Source organism: Malaclemys terrapin, chromosome 5, assembly GCF_027887155.1.
Source record: "Malaclemys terrapin pileata isolate rMalTer1 chromosome 5, rMalTer1.hap1, whole genome shotgun sequence".
Lineage (NCBI taxonomy): Eukaryota > Metazoa > Chordata > Testudines > Emydidae > Malaclemys > Malaclemys terrapin.
The window spans coordinates 30,703,120-30,720,022 of record NC_071509.1 but is presented as its reverse complement, the minus strand read 5'-3'; the positions used below and the strand labels follow the sequence as shown (position 1 = coordinate 30,720,022).

Below are 16,903 nucleotides of genomic sequence, written 5' to 3'. Positions count from 1 at the left end.
TTCCGAGGTATCAAACTGTCCCAAGAGTCCACTTTCCACTGATTGGTCTGTGCCACTTCCCCAGTGGCTGGTAGGTGAACCTGGACCCACCCTCTGCTGTGGGTTCCAACTCGGGCCCTTTCATTAGCAGCCAAAGTCTGCCCTATCCTGTCCCTTGCTCCTTTTCCCCTGAGCAATTTCTACTTTTCTGCATTTGCCAGCCCAAACTCCCTCCTACCAGAGAGTAACTGTAGGGTACTTGCTTGTATAGACCCAAACACACCTTCCTTTTCCCAGGGAGTGACTGCAGACTCCTTCCCTGCAGTCCCCCAGCTGTTCTCTGCTCCTGAGCTTTCTATAGGCCCCTCCTGTTCCTGTCCAGCTGAGCCTCATATGATTAATTGCTGCCCCCTGGCTCCTCCTCCAGGGGAAGCCTGGGCATTTAATTGGCCTACCTAGCCACCTTAACCCCTTCAAGTCCTGTGTCGGGTAACTTTACCCCTCTCCTCCCTACCAGCCCTCCATTTTAGTTACAGATGCATCAGACCTGGGTTGGAGGGTCCCTGCAGACTGATCGTCTCTGGGCACCTCAGGATCTAATGACTCTCAGAAATATCAGAGTTAAGATCTGTTCAGCCTTCCTCCAAGAAAGAGCTTGCTGATTCTAACAAACAACTTTGCAACCATGTTTTACATAAACAGACAGAGAAGGGGCACACTCAAGACAGCTCTGACAGGCAGCAATCTGCCTCCGGATCTTTTGTATAATCAGTTCATTTCAGAATTGTTTACCTTCCAGGGAAGCAGAACACATTGGTGGGTTGACTGAGCAGGACTTTCTCCAATCACCATGAGTGGTCTCTATTTCTGGATATTGCCAAGTCCATCTTACTGCTCTGTGGAACTTCCCAGGTAGACCTATTTGAGGTCTGATGTACACTCCAGAGTTAGGTTGATGCAAGGCAGCTTATGTTGACTCAACTAAGGAAGCATCTACAATTAAAATTTCACTTGACCAACGTAACTGCCCCACTATGCCAACTTAATAACTCTACCTCCATAAGCAGCGTAGTGTCTAGGTTGATGCAGTGTCAGTGTAGACACCTCATTGCTTATGTTTGTTACTGGCTTTCAGGAGCCATTCCACAATGTCCCACACCAACAGTACAATCAATAAAAGCACTCCTGGTGAGTATGCACACTGAAGACACAAGGAGTAAAGTGTAGACACGCGCAAGCGATGTGATTACTGTGGCAGCTGTATGCCGACATAAGTCAGCTTAATTTTATAGTGTAGACATGGCCTTCATTTTCCAGACCTGAAGAAGACCTCTGTGTAAGCTCGAAAGCTTGTGTGTCTCTCACCAAGAGAAGTTGGTCCAATAAAAGATATTACCTTACCCATCTTGTCCCTTCAACAGTTGTGGCAGTTAAGAGGGAAAGGATAAGAAGAGAAGGCACCTTGAGCAGAGGAAGAACTCAGGGAGAGACAGAAAGTGGGACAGTGTCCACCTACAAGAACAACAAAAATAGCAGATCTTTAGGATCACCGCCTACCTCTTCTCCTGTGTCCCCTAACACAGGGTATGGGGCGCCATCACATATTGAACACAGTTTGGGGGTGGAAGGTGTGCATGGGACCTGTTGTGGCCACTTCAGATTTCATTGAGGATCCATATTTTAGAATGCTTTCTCAAATTTTGGAATTTTTCCCTTCACAGTTTTCATATATTTTTGTAATATCAATGGTGGAGTCTTGAGTATCATTTTTTGCAATGTTGTATTTTAATGAAACATTACATATTGATCTAATGTTCCTACACAGCACACGAGACAGAGAGCAAAGGATTTCATAATTCTTTTGTTCAGTAAAAGAGAGAGTATTTATTTAATGGTCGCTTGAAAACTGCAGGATCATTTTTGTGGTGCTGATGTATCAAATATAAGCCAAAGTACATCAGAATGCACATGAAAACTAATGGTGCGTGGTTATCTCTAAGCTTTCTTGTAGAATTATCCTTGGAAAAACTTACATCATTTAGATGCTGGTCCTGCTATAATACCTGGTATCTTGAACTGTACATAAAAAGTATGCTTTTTACCTGGTCTTAATTGGAATGGTCTCTTGACTCAAGCAGTTTAGAAACTAGGCATTTGCACCTTTCGTTACTTCTGTGGGCCAAAATCATTGTACACCCTAATGGCTTCATACATTCCCCCACAAGCTCCATCCCTTCCATCTCTATTTCAGGGACTCGCTACAACCCCTTCCAACTCTCTCTCTCTCTCTCCCCCCTGTGAAAGGGATTCTGTGTCCTCCAGTATCCCCATGCCAGGGGCTGTGTGTAGCCCCACTTGCCTCTGTCCCCAATTCTTCCCCCATACCAGAGGCTCTGTGTGTCAGTGTCCCCCATGCCAGGAGTTCTGTGTGCATTCCCTTCCACCATACCTCTCCATTTCACCCTCTTCTACCTCACCATGCTTATCTCTCTCTCTCTCTCTCTCTCTCTCCTTCAGGGCCTGAGTATTTTGAAACTTTATTGGCAGGCTAGGGAGAGCTGAAATGAGGGGTATTAAGCTGGAATGTGATAATGGCTGCCTTCAACAAGTTCTTCGATCTATGGATCATTACTGAGGCAGTTGAAGCTGCTATCTCTGCTAACCAGACGTGTGCCAGGGTCTCCAGGTGTCATCCATTTCCCCCTTCTGTTTTTCCGATTTTTTTTTCTTTCACCAAAATCAGTAGATGTTCTGCCCACTGATGCTTAGAAAATTTCGCTGAAGTGTTGGAATTGATTGGATGCAGTGTTCCAAAGTTATTGTGTTACATCCAAACAGAAGTGCTAGCAAGCTGAGTAGAAGACCTCATAAACTTGGCCTTATCATATAACGTATTACTATTAATTGTTGCCTTAGGCAGGTTATCAAAGTGGAGGACACATGATCTGATCCGGCATGGCAAATGATTCAATATCAAGCTTTGATTGTCTTTTTGCACCATATTTTACCTTAATGAGACGAGAACTGACAGCTTCTTCCAGCTTGCTTTTAATGCTGCTTCCTGACAGACTACTAGAGATCTTCTAAATATGGTGCAATCAATTCACTTAAGGCCATTCAGTTTCACTGGAGCACCGAGTCTATATCACCCCTTTGATGTGTCTGATCTCTGCCTACTCTAGAGGAAGCAGGAGTTTGAGTTGCAAATTACTTGAAGTGACAAACTGTGTTTTGTCCTTCTGAATCTGATTGAGCAATTTCGGGCAAATATTGGCTCTTACTGTGTGTCCAGTGCCTAGTACAATGGCACTACCATAATACATATAAATAACTATTTTATTTGGAGTTGACAGTTGATTTTTTTTTTTTTTTCAGATATAAAGGAGAGATTCACCAACTATGTGCTATTATTGATAGTATGTCTAAGAAATATGGAACAGTTCTCATGGAATCCAGGTAATGACGCTATTGAAAAACATGTAATTTTTAAATTATACACTTGTTAGTATGTAATTAAAATACTACAGGTACACATGTAAGACAATCATACGTACCCCTTTGCTCAACACAGCAATCTGAAAGTCAAAAAGCAAGCAGTACTCTTAAAATCAGACTCCTATGACCTCAGATCACAAGACCTGAATAATCTGTAAACTATTCCATTTTCTGTGGATTGTGATTCCATTGATTCCAATGAAAGCTTATCCCCTTGCACTGTAAATAAACATTGATGTGTTTTGCAAAGTTTTGAGTTACATTTTTTTATATTTTTGTATCTACCAGTAAGAAATCCTGTTAGAAAAGTGTAGTTATTTTCTTATGCTGGCAAGAAAGGAACCAAGTATAAAACTGAAAATCTGTTTCCATCTTGATTTTAATATTAATTAAACTTTGTTATTTTTTAAATGCTTAATTCAAATAAACATTGGTGTTTGTTCTACTGTAGCAGGTTGGAAATGTATTTAGTGATGTAGGGCCTGATTCTGTGCCTTTTTCTCTAGGACAAAAGGTGTTTTTTAACGCATGTTGGCCAATGGATTTACATTAACCTGATAACATGTTAAACTGCAACTGCTTTGTCTACACTAAGTTTTAACCCATGATAGCTAGCACATGTTAAAAAACATACCTTTTGTCCTAGTGAAGATAAGGCCTAACAGTGCAGGGTCTAGCACAACAGAGCTTGGTCCTCCTTAGGGTCTTTGTATGCTATGCTAAGGCTATGGCTATGGCTACACTGGTGCTTTACAGCGCTGCAACTGCCTCACTCGGGTGTGAAAAAACATCCCCCTGAGCACAGCAAGTTACAGTGCTGTAAAGCTCCAGTGTAAATACCTTGTGGAGGTGGTAGTATCTGCAGCACTGGGAGAGCTCTCTCCCAGAGCTGGCACGCGACCACACTCGCATTTCAAAGCGCTGCCGTGGGAGCGCTCTCGCGGCAGCGCTTTGAAGTTTTGAGTGTAGCCACGGCCTAATGCAAATAATTCTCCAGAGTAGATACTGTGGTGGGAATTCATCTCTGCAAGGCACCCATTCATTTGAGATTATAAATATAGATATATATATAATGCTTTGTACTTTGAAAGTTTGACTGCTGTGCTAAGCAGTAATTGCAAGTTTTCTTTACTTATGGGATCAAATTGTACAGTATAACTGATTTTTAATTTTTTCCTAACCTTCAGATCACCTCTGGGTGTTGTTTCCAGATGTTTGCATGGTCATTGCATCAGAAATTGCAGTGGATATTGTGAAACATGCATTTATAACAAAATTCAATGACATTACAGCAGATGTAGGTATACTATTGGACTTCTAAACATGTTTGCTCTAGTTGTGATTTCCTCTGTTTTTAAGACAGCTATAAGATGTAGAAAAAGATTGTCTAATGCAGAAAATGTGGATTTTTTTATTAGAGTTTAAAAAGCCATTTAATAAAACTCCAGTAATTATTTTCTTGTTAACAGTGCACTTCTGAGGATGAATTTAATGTGCCTGAAACACCTCTGCTTCTAAATTTATAGTTCCAGATCCATAAATTAAACTTGACTGTTGTGTAACAGCCACAATTCACATAATTTGCAGATCATTTTGGGGGCAGTTGCTAGGTCAAGAAAACATAAAGGTAATGTTTATATTTTACTTTAGTCACCCAGAGCATGTACGTTTTTCTAAACAAAATGGATTGTGAGATACAATTCATGTTTTAGAAAAATCTATTTCTCTGTGAGACTATTGAATCTTTCTGTTTCAGTGTATTTTTAAAGATCAGAAATATTTTTTTTCTCTTCTGTCCCTGCAGCACAGAATATAAAGTAGGTTAATGTTGGTTTCCCATTCCTGTAATTTCTTGGGGCATATATGGTATGTAGGCCTTCTTTAATGTACTAGATGAAATTGTGTTATGTTGTATGCTAGCATGACATATAGACACTACACATGATATATTTGTCTTAGGCCTGGTCTGCACTAGAAAATTTTCTGCTTAAATACGTCACTCAGCATTGTGAAAAATCCACACCTCTGAGTGGTGTATTTAAGCCAATCTAACCTGTAGTGTAGGCTGCTAGGTTGACAAAAGAATTGTTCTTCTTCGAGAAGTGACCCTGTGGGTGCTCCACTTTAGGTGTCTTGATGCCCCGTGATTGTAATTGGAGATTTGTGGTAGTTGTAGTTAGCTTCCCTATCCCCTTGCCCTACTCTAATTTCTTTAATTTCATCAAAAAAAAGTTTTTTTTCCAGTCTACCTTCCCTATCCACCCATCTCTCCAGCAGGCCTACAGCCTTAGCCTCAAACAGGGTTTACCCCTGTTTTTCTCCAAGAACCAATTCTCTCAGGCATGCCACGCTCAGCTGGTTTTAAATGCTGCCTGACTTGCAGACTCTCCATACTGGTCTCTGACAGCCACGCTCGGTGTGTCTGCTGCCTCTGCAAGACACACATTACTCAAAAGTGACCACACTGCAGAAAGCTGGCAACTAAGACAAGAAAAGCCAGGGATCTCCAAGTGAAGCTCCTCGTGATGGAGAAATTCCTCAGGCCAGCCCCCAACCCTGAGTCCAAGTCACTCCCTGGCCAACAGTTGCCAGCATCAGCTTCTGACAGGAGCTCTGCTCCAACAACAGGAGCCTGTTGCTAAGGAGCCTGCTCCTAGAAAGGCTACAAAAAAGTGGTCATAGACATCCCCGCACCAAGAGTTGCCCAAAAGAAAGTGATCTCCAACTGAAAAATCTGCCCCAGTACTGACAGCACCAAGAGCGCCGGACCGCTACCAGCCTACTGAGGAGGTGGATTACCTATTCTGATGAGAGAACCCTTCCCATCAGTATAGGTAGTGTGACAGACCCAGATCAGTGGGGTACAGGAGTCTGGTAGAGGGCAAATATATTGGTCACTGGATGAGTAGTTTTCTGTTCCCTGAGTGACCAGAGCAGGGGCTGCACTAGAGTAATCAGGAACCTGCTAGAACCAGTTAATGCAGGTAGGCTAATTAGGACACCTGGAGTCAATTAAGAAGAAGCTGCTAGAATCAATTAAGGAAGGCTAATCAGGGCACCTGGGCTTTAAAAAGGAGCTCACTTCAGTTTGTGGTGTGAGTGTGAGGAGCTGGGAGCAAGAGGCGCAAGGAGCTCAGAGTGAGAGTGTGTGCTGCTGGAGGACTGAGGAGCACAAGCGTTATCAGACACCAGGAGGAAGGTCCTGTGGTGAGACTAAGGAAGGTGTTTGGAAGAGGCCCTGGGGAAGTAGCCCAGGGAGTTGTAGCTGTCATGCAGCTGTTACAGGAGGCACTATAGACAGCTACAGTCCACAGGGCCCTGTGCTGGAACCCGGAGTAGAGGACGGGCCCGGGTTCCCCCCAAACCTCCCAATTGACCTGGACTGTGGGTTCTTCCAGAGGGGAAGGTTTCTGGGCTGTTCCCCAACCCACATGGTGAATCTCTGAGGCAAGAAAATCCGCCAATAAGTGCAGGACCCACCGAGATAGAGGAGGAACTTTGTCACAGTAGTGTCTACACTGAAGCACTACAGCAGTGCAATTGTGTTGCTGTATCATTTAAATTGTAGACAAGCCCTTAGAAACTTACGTGTGGACTCAAGTGCTCTTTGTAAATTTGAGAGAAGATGTATTAGCATTTTCTTCTCACTACCTAAATCCCCTTTTCAAGGAATGAGGTCAAAACTTGGAAGTTCTTTCACTTTCAGCATCTTCCTAAAGTAACTACAGTATATGGTGTAGAAACAAGTTTAATAGATGCACTTAGTAAGCTCCCTTATGCCAGAGGCATTTATGCATGCCCTACTTTCATGTAAAGAGTAGGGAAAACAGGAATTATGAAATGATACCCAGAAATACATGTTTCAATGTGCTGAATCAGTTATAGACCATCCTGCAAGGTTTATTATTTAACACACTCCTTTACCATATTACATGTAGATTCTAAAGATTTGTACCCATGGCGCCTAATTTTCAGAGGTGCTGAGCACATGCACTGCTAACTGAAGTTTACTGGAGTAGCAGGTGATCAGCCCCCTTATCCTTAAAATAGCTACGTTTTCCTTAGTATCTGAAAATATTGTCTAAGGCCTTGGCTACACTTACCAGCTAGTTCGACGGCTGGAAATCGAAGTTCTGGGTTCGACTTATCGCGTCTAGTCTGGACGCGATAAGTCGAACCCGGAAGTGCTTGCCGTCGACTGCGGTACTCCAGCTCGGCGAGAGGAGTACCGCGGAGTCGACGGGGGAGCCTGCCTGCCGCGTGTGGACCAAGGTAAGTTCGAACTAAGGTACTTCGACTTCAGCTACGTTATTCACGTAGCTGAAGTTGCGTACCTTAGTTCGAATTAGGGGGGGTAGTGTAGACCAAGCCTAAGTAGCTTTCCTGTTTTCCTTCCCAGCTGCCTCATATAACATTTTATGGGATCACTAGGTCAGCATATGATTACAAGTTCAGTTATTTGTTTCACTTGAGTCTAATGCTTTCATGCAGCTTCTAATTTAAATTGTTAACTAAATGTAAAAATCATAGTACCTTCAAACTACTACATCCTTTTTACTTTGTGCTATTGGTCTTAACTCAAAAAGATCTGCAATGTAAATGAATAATATTAAGACCATAGAGATTGTCTTGTATTACTTTGTGGTGCTGCTAATCGTTTACAAGAATTATTTAGGTAACCAATATCTGACATTTACATAGGGCCTTTCATAAAGGGACCCCCAAAACAGTGTGTGTGTGTATATATATATATATATATGCACAAAAATAATTCCATCACTGAAATGCAGTCACCACAAGGTGCAAGGCACAATCATTAAGCAGGATGCAGCAATGCATCACAACACTTAACGCAAGAAAACGAAGGGCACTATATCAAATTGACATTGTTGAGGACATTTTGGATAGGCAGAATGGCTGGATGCACAAAAGGAGTTAGATGCATAAGTCCCGGTTTCAGGACCTCTGCAATGTACAAAACACTCCCTCCATACCCTGTAGGTGTTTTAACTTAACTGGCACCTAAATTTTTGCTGTAAAAGTTCCCTGTATACCTATGTTTCTGCCTCTGAACATGCACACTGCAGCCCCACTCTAGGTGTCTGGACATCTTTCTCTCACCTAAGCCCCAGAGCGATTCACAAACCAGGGGAAGATAGGCATTTGGGGCCCAATCTAGTAGGTGCCTTCTGAGCTTGCCTGCTGGACTGGCCTCTCAGGTGAGTTAACACAAAATAGACCAGGATGGGGAGGAGGGAAAACCTCCATTATAACTTTTGGCCCAGTGATTAGGGTAGTCACCTGGGATGTGGGGGATCCCTGGTTTAAATACCCCCCCTCCAACTGAGGGGGGGAAGGGATTTAAACAGGGATCTGCTACCTCTCAGGTAAGTACTCTACCATTGAATTATAGGATATTCTGATATGGGGGCTCCCTCAGTCTCTCTTGTTGAAGCTGTTCCACTATGAATATCTATCTATCTATATTATATAGATATATATTAAAAATTCATTGGTGCAGGGGGCTAGATTCTGGATCTTTCACATCCTGGGTGAGTGCTCTAATCACCAACCTATAGAATCCTTTTCATGCTTGTTTTCCCGGTCTGTCTCTCTGTGGCCCAAAAGAGAGACTAATTATTTATCCAGAATGCAACAGACCTCTATCCTGCTGAAGCTAACTCCTTTTTTTGTATCCAGGCCAATATAACTTCCTATTTGGAATTTGGCCAGAACATGGGGTTTCTCATTTCTAAATCCTCTTCTAGATATCCCACTTGGGCTTTAGTGGCCACGTTAATCATCCTGGCAAAATATACATGGCCAGTTGGCTTAACACAGTTGTTAATACCGTATTGGTGAATCTAAAATCCAAAAGTAAATGTATATACTGTAATCTAATTGTATCATGCACAGTTGTATATTTTAGAAAATTGGCTTCTGTTTGCTCATGTGTATACAATAGTTGTCCTTACTTATACAGCAGTGTGTACCTCCATGAAAGGGCAAGAGTGAATGCATCAGTTCCTGCACAAGCCTTATAAATCTCTTTCTGATAAATATTTTATCAATGAAATCCTGTTGCTGCTGTAAATTGTGATCTCATGTAAATGAATCACACATCCAATGTGCCGGATTTTTTTTTTCCAGGTCTACAGTGAGTACAGAGCCAGCCTGGCATTTGACCTTGTTAGCAGTCGACAGAAAAATGTAAGCGTGAAAATTAAAAGGCCATGTTCTTTTATTAACTGATGTCCTTGTTTTCAGTAAAGCAAATGTCAATGCCAACAGATATTCAGAAAATGTTCTCTTCTATAACACTGAAATTATATCCTGCTATTGTGCACGTGCAAAATGAAATTAATATTGCACCATGATCTAGTCACATAACTTCTGTTCAGTTCTTCAAATTTCTTGCAGTCAATTGCCTTTGATTTTTAAGAGCAAACTATGCTTGCACAGGTTTAATTACACCACTACCTCGGTATAATGCGACCCAATATAACACGAATTCGGATATAACGTGGTAAAGCAGTGCTCGGGGGGCGGGGGAGGGCAGGGCTGCGCAGTCCGGTGAATCAAAGCAAGTTCAATATAATGCGGTTTCACCTATAACGCGGTAAGATTTTTTGGCTCCCAAGGACAGCGTTATATCGAGGTAGAGGTGTATGTGATATGTTGGAAGTAAACTGGTTAAACAAGTTTAACAGGGTTTTCCTGAAGTAATTTTGAACTACCTGCAGCCTTTCATAAAATAGATCTACTCTTCCTTCCCATTTAATCTTAGCATAGTTTGGTGACCTACTATAGTTATTTGTACAACATTCATTGGTAATTTTCCTACTACCATATGAATTCCCTATGTAAATCCCTCGTGCCATGCTTGTTACTCCTACATCGTGGATCTGCAGAGGCAGTACATTCAGAGAACTGAGATTACTGGTAAGCAATCTTCCTTTATCAAGCTTATGAATGAAGAAACATAAGTAAAAATCTTTCATACCTTGCCATGGACAAGAGGGGCTAAATTACCTGGAATACTAATGGAATCTTCATATTACAAATTTTAGGAATAAACTGGATGATTCTGAAAAGTCGTATATTTTATATTTCTTTTTGTGAGGGTGGCTTGAGGAAAATGAATGCTAATATGATATAACTGTTCTTCAGCATCAGAGAATTTTCAGTACCACATGAGAATTCTCAGGCAAAGTAGACCACTTTTATAGTACCAATGAGAACAAAGCCTTTAATTGGTTTTTTAAAAAGAGGTAAGGAGAGGTGTTATCTTGAGCCTAATTACAGAGGAACTTGGAATGACTATTTAAATTGCTACTATGGTGCTTTAGATAATCACATTTTCTTTTTCTTTTTTTATTTCTTCTTTTTTTATTTGCAATGTGGATTTTTGCATGTTCTATTTAGGGATCAAAACTGAATTGATAACAAAAATATCTCTAAGTGAAGTGGCAGTAGTGCGCTTTTGAAATGCTTTGGCATGGTTTGAGGTATAATTTCCTAATTGCTCTTGATTTAGAGCTCTGTGGCTAATTTTAACAGTCATGTTAGTGTTAATTGTATTCACACAAACAGATATTTACATTTGCATATCCATGTAGATTTCTGTGAAAGCAGTTGTTTATCAGATTTAAATAGTTACTTCTTTATCAATGTAATATGTATGCTAGTAGTGATTGCTACCTTCCTAGAATGTGTGCCAAGCCAAAATAGGGGAGAGATGCCTCAAATTCCAATTCTTTTTTTGCAGGCATACACAGATTACAGCGATTCTGTTTCCAGGAGAATGGGTTTTATTCCTCTCCCATTGGCTGTTTTAGTAAGTCATGTATTTTCATTTTTCAGACCAAAAATCTCTCAGTGGTTAGTAAGAATTCTGCTTAGGGATAAAAGATTAATTCAAGGTCATAGAAAAATGCTTTATTTTTCTGAAGAAACTCAGTGTGAAATAGATGAGGACCCATGTCTTTGCCACCAGGAGACATGGTGCTCTATTTTAAGGCCACATAGAAAGTGAAGCTGCAGCAGAATAAAGTGAATGATTATTAGATGTAACTTCACGCCAGGAGCATAAATGCCCCAGGATTTATACAGGCTGCTGCTAAGTTTCCTGGTAGAGTTCATGGTGTTGGGTTTTAACCTGTAAATGAGTTAGGAACCTGATTGCCTAAGAAATGCTCTCTGTCTCTTTCCATTGCTGCCACAGTTGAGGTCAACATACACATATTTGTTGGAGTTTTCTTCATATAACGGAGAGAGGGCTGTCTATTTGGTTATATGGCCACAATCACCCTAATATCTGAGTGGGTCACAAACAATTAATTGATCCTCACAACCCTGTGTGAGGTAGGGAAGCATTATCGTCTTCTTATATATAAGAATGAGGCACAGAGATTAAGTGACTTGACTAAAGTCACATAGGAAGTCTCTGGCAGAGCCAGGAGTTGAACCTACATCTCTTAAACTCAGGTTCAGTGCCTTAACCACAAGATTGTTCTACATGAGGGTCCCTCAACTTCAGAATTCACTCCACTCCTTGGTCCAAAAAAGGCTTAGTTTCTTTCTTTTGGACATGCTGGAACACCCTTCCTTCCCACCACCCCCTGTTATGTGGGAAGTGAGCTAAGGGTTAGAGGGCTTGATTGTTACTTCTGTGGAGAGGTTTGATGTAAGTATAGTTGTTGCTAGTAGGCTGCACAGCTCATTGTGTTGAAAAAATTATGTGAATGTGAAATGAGCACTTCTTTATATTTTAACACCTCTAAATGATGCTACACGTCTGACTTAGCACTCAACATAAGGAAATCTATACCACTTGATACAGAGTCATGACTTGATGTATGTGTTAGTGTTTTTTATCCTCCCAGCATAGAGGATTAAATGCAGATTACTACTATGGAATTTATAATGACTTGGACCATTATAGTGGAACAGGCTACCGCCATACTGATTGAACATTTATTCCTTTTGGCAAGTATCCTGATTGTTCAGTCAGAATAGCAAAAGCAGCTGGCTGCCAGGAAGCTGACAGTTGTGCAGGTTTCGAAGGCTCTTGGTAGGAAAAATTTTATAAAACACCTTCAGTGTTTTCTTATCATGCCCTTCCCTGCACTGGTATGTTCAGTGGCTTAGGGCTTGTCTGCACAGGGGAGGGGACCAGAATAACTATTGTGGTATAAACTGTTCTGGATTAGCTCCCTGTGTTTCCTCTCCCCCCCTTCCTCCAACCCCCCAGCCCATGTCGGCATGCTATTCCAGAATTAAAGGCACTTTATTTTGGAATAATTAGTGCATTTTGTGATTTCTGAGCACATACTTTATTCCAAAATAAAGTGACTTTTATTCTGAACTAGTGACTACAAAGGGAGCTATTCTGGAATACCATATTCTGCAATCATTGTTCTGGTCAATATCTGTGTAGACGAGCCCTTAGTCATAATGGCATTGGACAGAAGCACCAACTCTGCCATCAGAGTTCCATAATGTTACTGGTAGAGTGATTAGTGATGTAACATTTTTCATTTTTTTGTTGCAATACTGTCCCACAGGGATCCAGCAAAAATGTTACTGATAACTTTGTCTAGTTAAGTTCAGCAGGGACCAACATCTACTATGGTCAAAATTACAGTTATCTACTTAGACTTCAATTATGGAACGCATCCCTATTCAAGATGGGACTTAAGTACATGTCTAAAGTTCAGCATGTGCTGAAATGCTGTCCTTAACAAGGATGGGACTTAAGCCCAAGCTTAAGTGTTTTCCTGAATTTGGGCCTTAACTGCTCACTGAAAACGAACTTGTGATTTCTTGGTGTTCAAACTTTGCAAGCAGATAGGTTCCGTAACATGCTGAGTCCACAAAATAGCTGTCTCAAGTTTTCTTTAGTGCAGAGTGATACATTACAATTCTGGTTCACTACATCAATATCTTTAATGTGATTTCCACACATATATATTGGGTAGTTGCCTCAGATATTTGTATCAATAACTGGAATCCTCTTCCAGCCCATCATTTCTTTCTTGATTCTGTCAAGAAGTCATAATGCTGAACTTGATATCAATCATTTATATAGCAACAGAGTATAGAGTTATTACTAGAATTTAGAGCTGTCAGGTGATTAATCGCGTGATTAATCACACTGTTTTGTTTTTGAGTGCAGTTATGTAACAAAAAAAAATCTACATTTCTAAGTTGCGCTTTCACAACAAAGATTGCACTACAGTACTTGTATGAGGTGAACTGAAAAATACTATTTCTTTTGTTTCATTTTTACATTGCAAAAATTTGTAATAAAAAATAATATACACGTTGATTTCAGTTACAACATAGAATACAATACATATGAAAATGTAGAAAGACATCCAGCAATATTTAATAAATTTCAATTGGTATTCTCTTGCTTAACAGTGCGATTAAAGCTGCGATTAATCACAATTAATTTTTTGAGTTAATTGCTTGAGTTAACTACGATTAATCAACAACCCTACTAGAATAACAACTCTATTGCAAGTCAAGTTATAGCAGATACTCGTGTAATATTTATTCAGATAATTCTTGAATAATTAGCAATATCAAGAGGAATACAGAACATTACAAAGTTAATTGTCCTTAGTATAAATATTCTCATTTTTGTCAAACTTCACTCAATGTAAATGCCCTCTTTAAATATTCTATTAATTATTAATCTATGTGCCTGAACTGTTGAACTTTTATTTTTAAACAGCTCATCAGAGTCGTAACAAGCTCAATAAAAGTACAAGGAGTCTTGGCTTATGCCTGTGTTGTGCTCTTCTACTGTGGGTAAGCGGAACACAAAAGCAATTATTGAACGGTATTTACTGTTGTTTAACTAAAAGATTGTAAGAAATAATTTGCTCTGTTGATGTTTCAAGGTACAGTCATAATACAGTCTCTTCTCCATGGAGCCCAATAGGTGTGAAATTTACATAAAATGCATTGCAGAACAGTCATAGTTGGATCTAGCAGCAGAAGCTGAGATTACCTGTATGGAGCTCACACTCTTCGCAAAAGTACATGCTTTGGCTGAGGCATGGGAGAATAAAAATAACAGCCACTGAGCAATTTGCGGATAAACTTTTGCATCAGTTTCAGAGCCTTCCTTTTCAATTAGTGAGAAGTTATGATTACGGTCAACAAAATGAGACCAGATATGACACGGTCAAATAGGGTATAAGGAGTGTTTTATATATTTCTTCTTTGAATTAAACGTGTGTTATTTTACATTTCCTGAGGTTGTATGTAATCCTAGCTATTTAATATAGTGATTAGCTTATCATACGACCTCACAGAATCTTGTACAATAATTAATAATGCTGTGTTTGCTTAAACCAGAGGCATAAAACCCCCAGCTGAGAAAAGTTAACTTTGGCAGTTGGCCAGGAGCTCGAGGACGACATCAAATTTGGATAGAATGGAGCAGATGGTAGTCACCCTGATCTGGAGCACACAAGTGCTGCCCTTAGAAAAAATAGGTCCTCACATACATTTAATCTAAATCCAAGTGGAGGTGGATATCTGTAGTTTTTCTGTGCCGTATTTATGATTCATAATAAGGTAATTGCATGCTTCATTTGGGCTTAAGGGGACATTTTGGCTCATTCCCCACCTGAAACAATTTTTAACTAATTAACAAATAAGACTGCAAGTAAATACAAAATGCTAGTGCATTTAAAAACTAAAATTGAAATAGATTTTTATAGTGTGCAAAGTAGACTCATGTAACTGCTAATGACCACGATTGTATTCAGTGACTGAATACTTATACCACTCAACTGGTAAACTGAAGAACTTGGAAAAAAAGATTTTAAATTGAAAGATCATATGACAGTGCCGCCTTGCACATTGGGTGGTATTGAAGCATATGCCTTCCTGGATAAACTCCCTCTGGAAAGAGCTAAAGATGTCAAGCAGTAACCACACCCAGAGAATCATTAAGGGTATTGTATGGGTGAAGCCTTAAGGTTCCTACCTATTGCAAAGCTGCTGCACAGAAGGAGGGTAGATGCCCAGACTCTCCTTTCTAGGCCATGTGGTCTCAGTAAGTAGCCTTGGGCTCATAGGTGCCAACTCCATGGGTGCTCCGGGCCTGGAGCACACCTGGGGGAAAGTGGTAGGTAATGAGCACCCACCAGCAGCCCCTCTATCAGCTCCCCACCCCACTCCCAGTGCCTCCCGCCCACTGGCGGGCCCCGTGGATTAGCGCCTCCCACCCGCCATTTTATCAGCTGTTTCACGGCATGCAGGCAGAAGGGTCTGAGGGAGGAGAGCGAGCATGTGGCGCGCTCAAGGGAGGGGGCAGAACTGGGTGGAAAAAGGCGGGGCAGGGTTGGGGCCTTGGGTGAAGGGGTGGGGTGGGGCTTGGGTCAACCCCGAACCGGCCCCCCCCCCCCCCCCCCCCCCGAACTTTGGAAAGTCGGCGTCTATGCTTGGGCTAGAGGTTTGCCAGATATAAAACTCAGGGGCTGGGGCAAGTTGAGAAGAATATCTGGGCATGTTTTCACTATAACATTAACCCAGATTCTTACATCCACATATAAAATCCTCTGTCCCAAGCTGAGTGGTGCTTTCAGCCCCAGCTAGTTGGCCTGTCCGGTGGCATAGACTAAAGTCTGGGTGCTGCTTTCAGATGGGCTGGTTACCAGCCCACTTTGCTGTGAGGATGCAAGATAAACCCTTTGAATGCTGATAGTCCTTCAGTGCCTTCTAAAAATTCTCCAACAGTTAGCATCTCAGCTTAGTGCAGCACAAGACTATGGGATACGCCCACTGAAATCCTACCAACTCTCACTAGTGAGTGCAGCACCAGTGAGGATATTGTAACTTGAGTGTGTCTTTTCAATGTGTCTGCTCACACCCAGGCTAGGCAAAACCAAGTTAACTGCAGAGAAGACTGACATCCTGCTCAGGACACCCAGAATTGTGAGCCACTGTGTTATCCTTCAGCCTCAGCAAATGAGAGTTTTGCTGTTGCTCAGCTGTGTATCAGGCCAGCAAACTCTTCAGGACTCTGCCAATTGGTTTAGCTGAAGACTCCCACTTCACTTTAATATACCAGAACTGAGATAGTTTTGTAACAAAATAAGAAGAAGTTTGAGTACAGAGATTTAAGTGATACTAGGCAAGAATAAAAGATATTGGTCTGGTTACAAACAAAACAAAACAAGCTTTCTAGTGACTAAAACTTAACTTTAGCAAGTTACAATTTTTGCCTAAGCAGTTTCTCACTATATAAAGTTTCCAGCAGTTCTTGCCTTTCAGACCACGAGGATCCAGCTTTCCTAGGTGCTGTACCCTGTTGTCCCCTCAGTGATGGATAACTAAAAAATCTTTTTTCTCCCCTTATATTACTCAAACTCCATTGTCTCTGTCTCAAGAGCCAGGAAGTCTTCCT

At 41.1% G+C, this 16,903-nt stretch overlaps 1 protein-coding gene across 4 annotated transcripts in view; it reads left to right on the top strand.

Moving 5' to 3' along the window:
• Window positions 1-16,903, top strand: part of TAPT1 (transmembrane anterior posterior transformation 1) — a 104,001-nt gene that overhangs the window by 71,650 nt on the left and 15,448 nt on the right. For all 4 annotated transcript variants that reach the window (XM_054029335.1, XM_054029336.1, XM_054029337.1 and 1 more), the window contains 5 exons: window positions 3,355-3,435; window positions 4,662-4,771; window positions 9,625-9,684; window positions 11,243-11,311; window positions 14,216-14,292. In XM_054029335.1, the coding sequence (XP_053885310.1) occupies window positions 3,355-3,435; window positions 4,662-4,771; window positions 9,625-9,684; window positions 11,243-11,311; window positions 14,216-14,292 (397 nt within the window). The remainder of the gene's footprint in view (window positions 1-3,354; window positions 3,436-4,661; window positions 4,772-9,624; window positions 9,685-11,242; window positions 11,312-14,215; window positions 14,293-16,903) is intronic.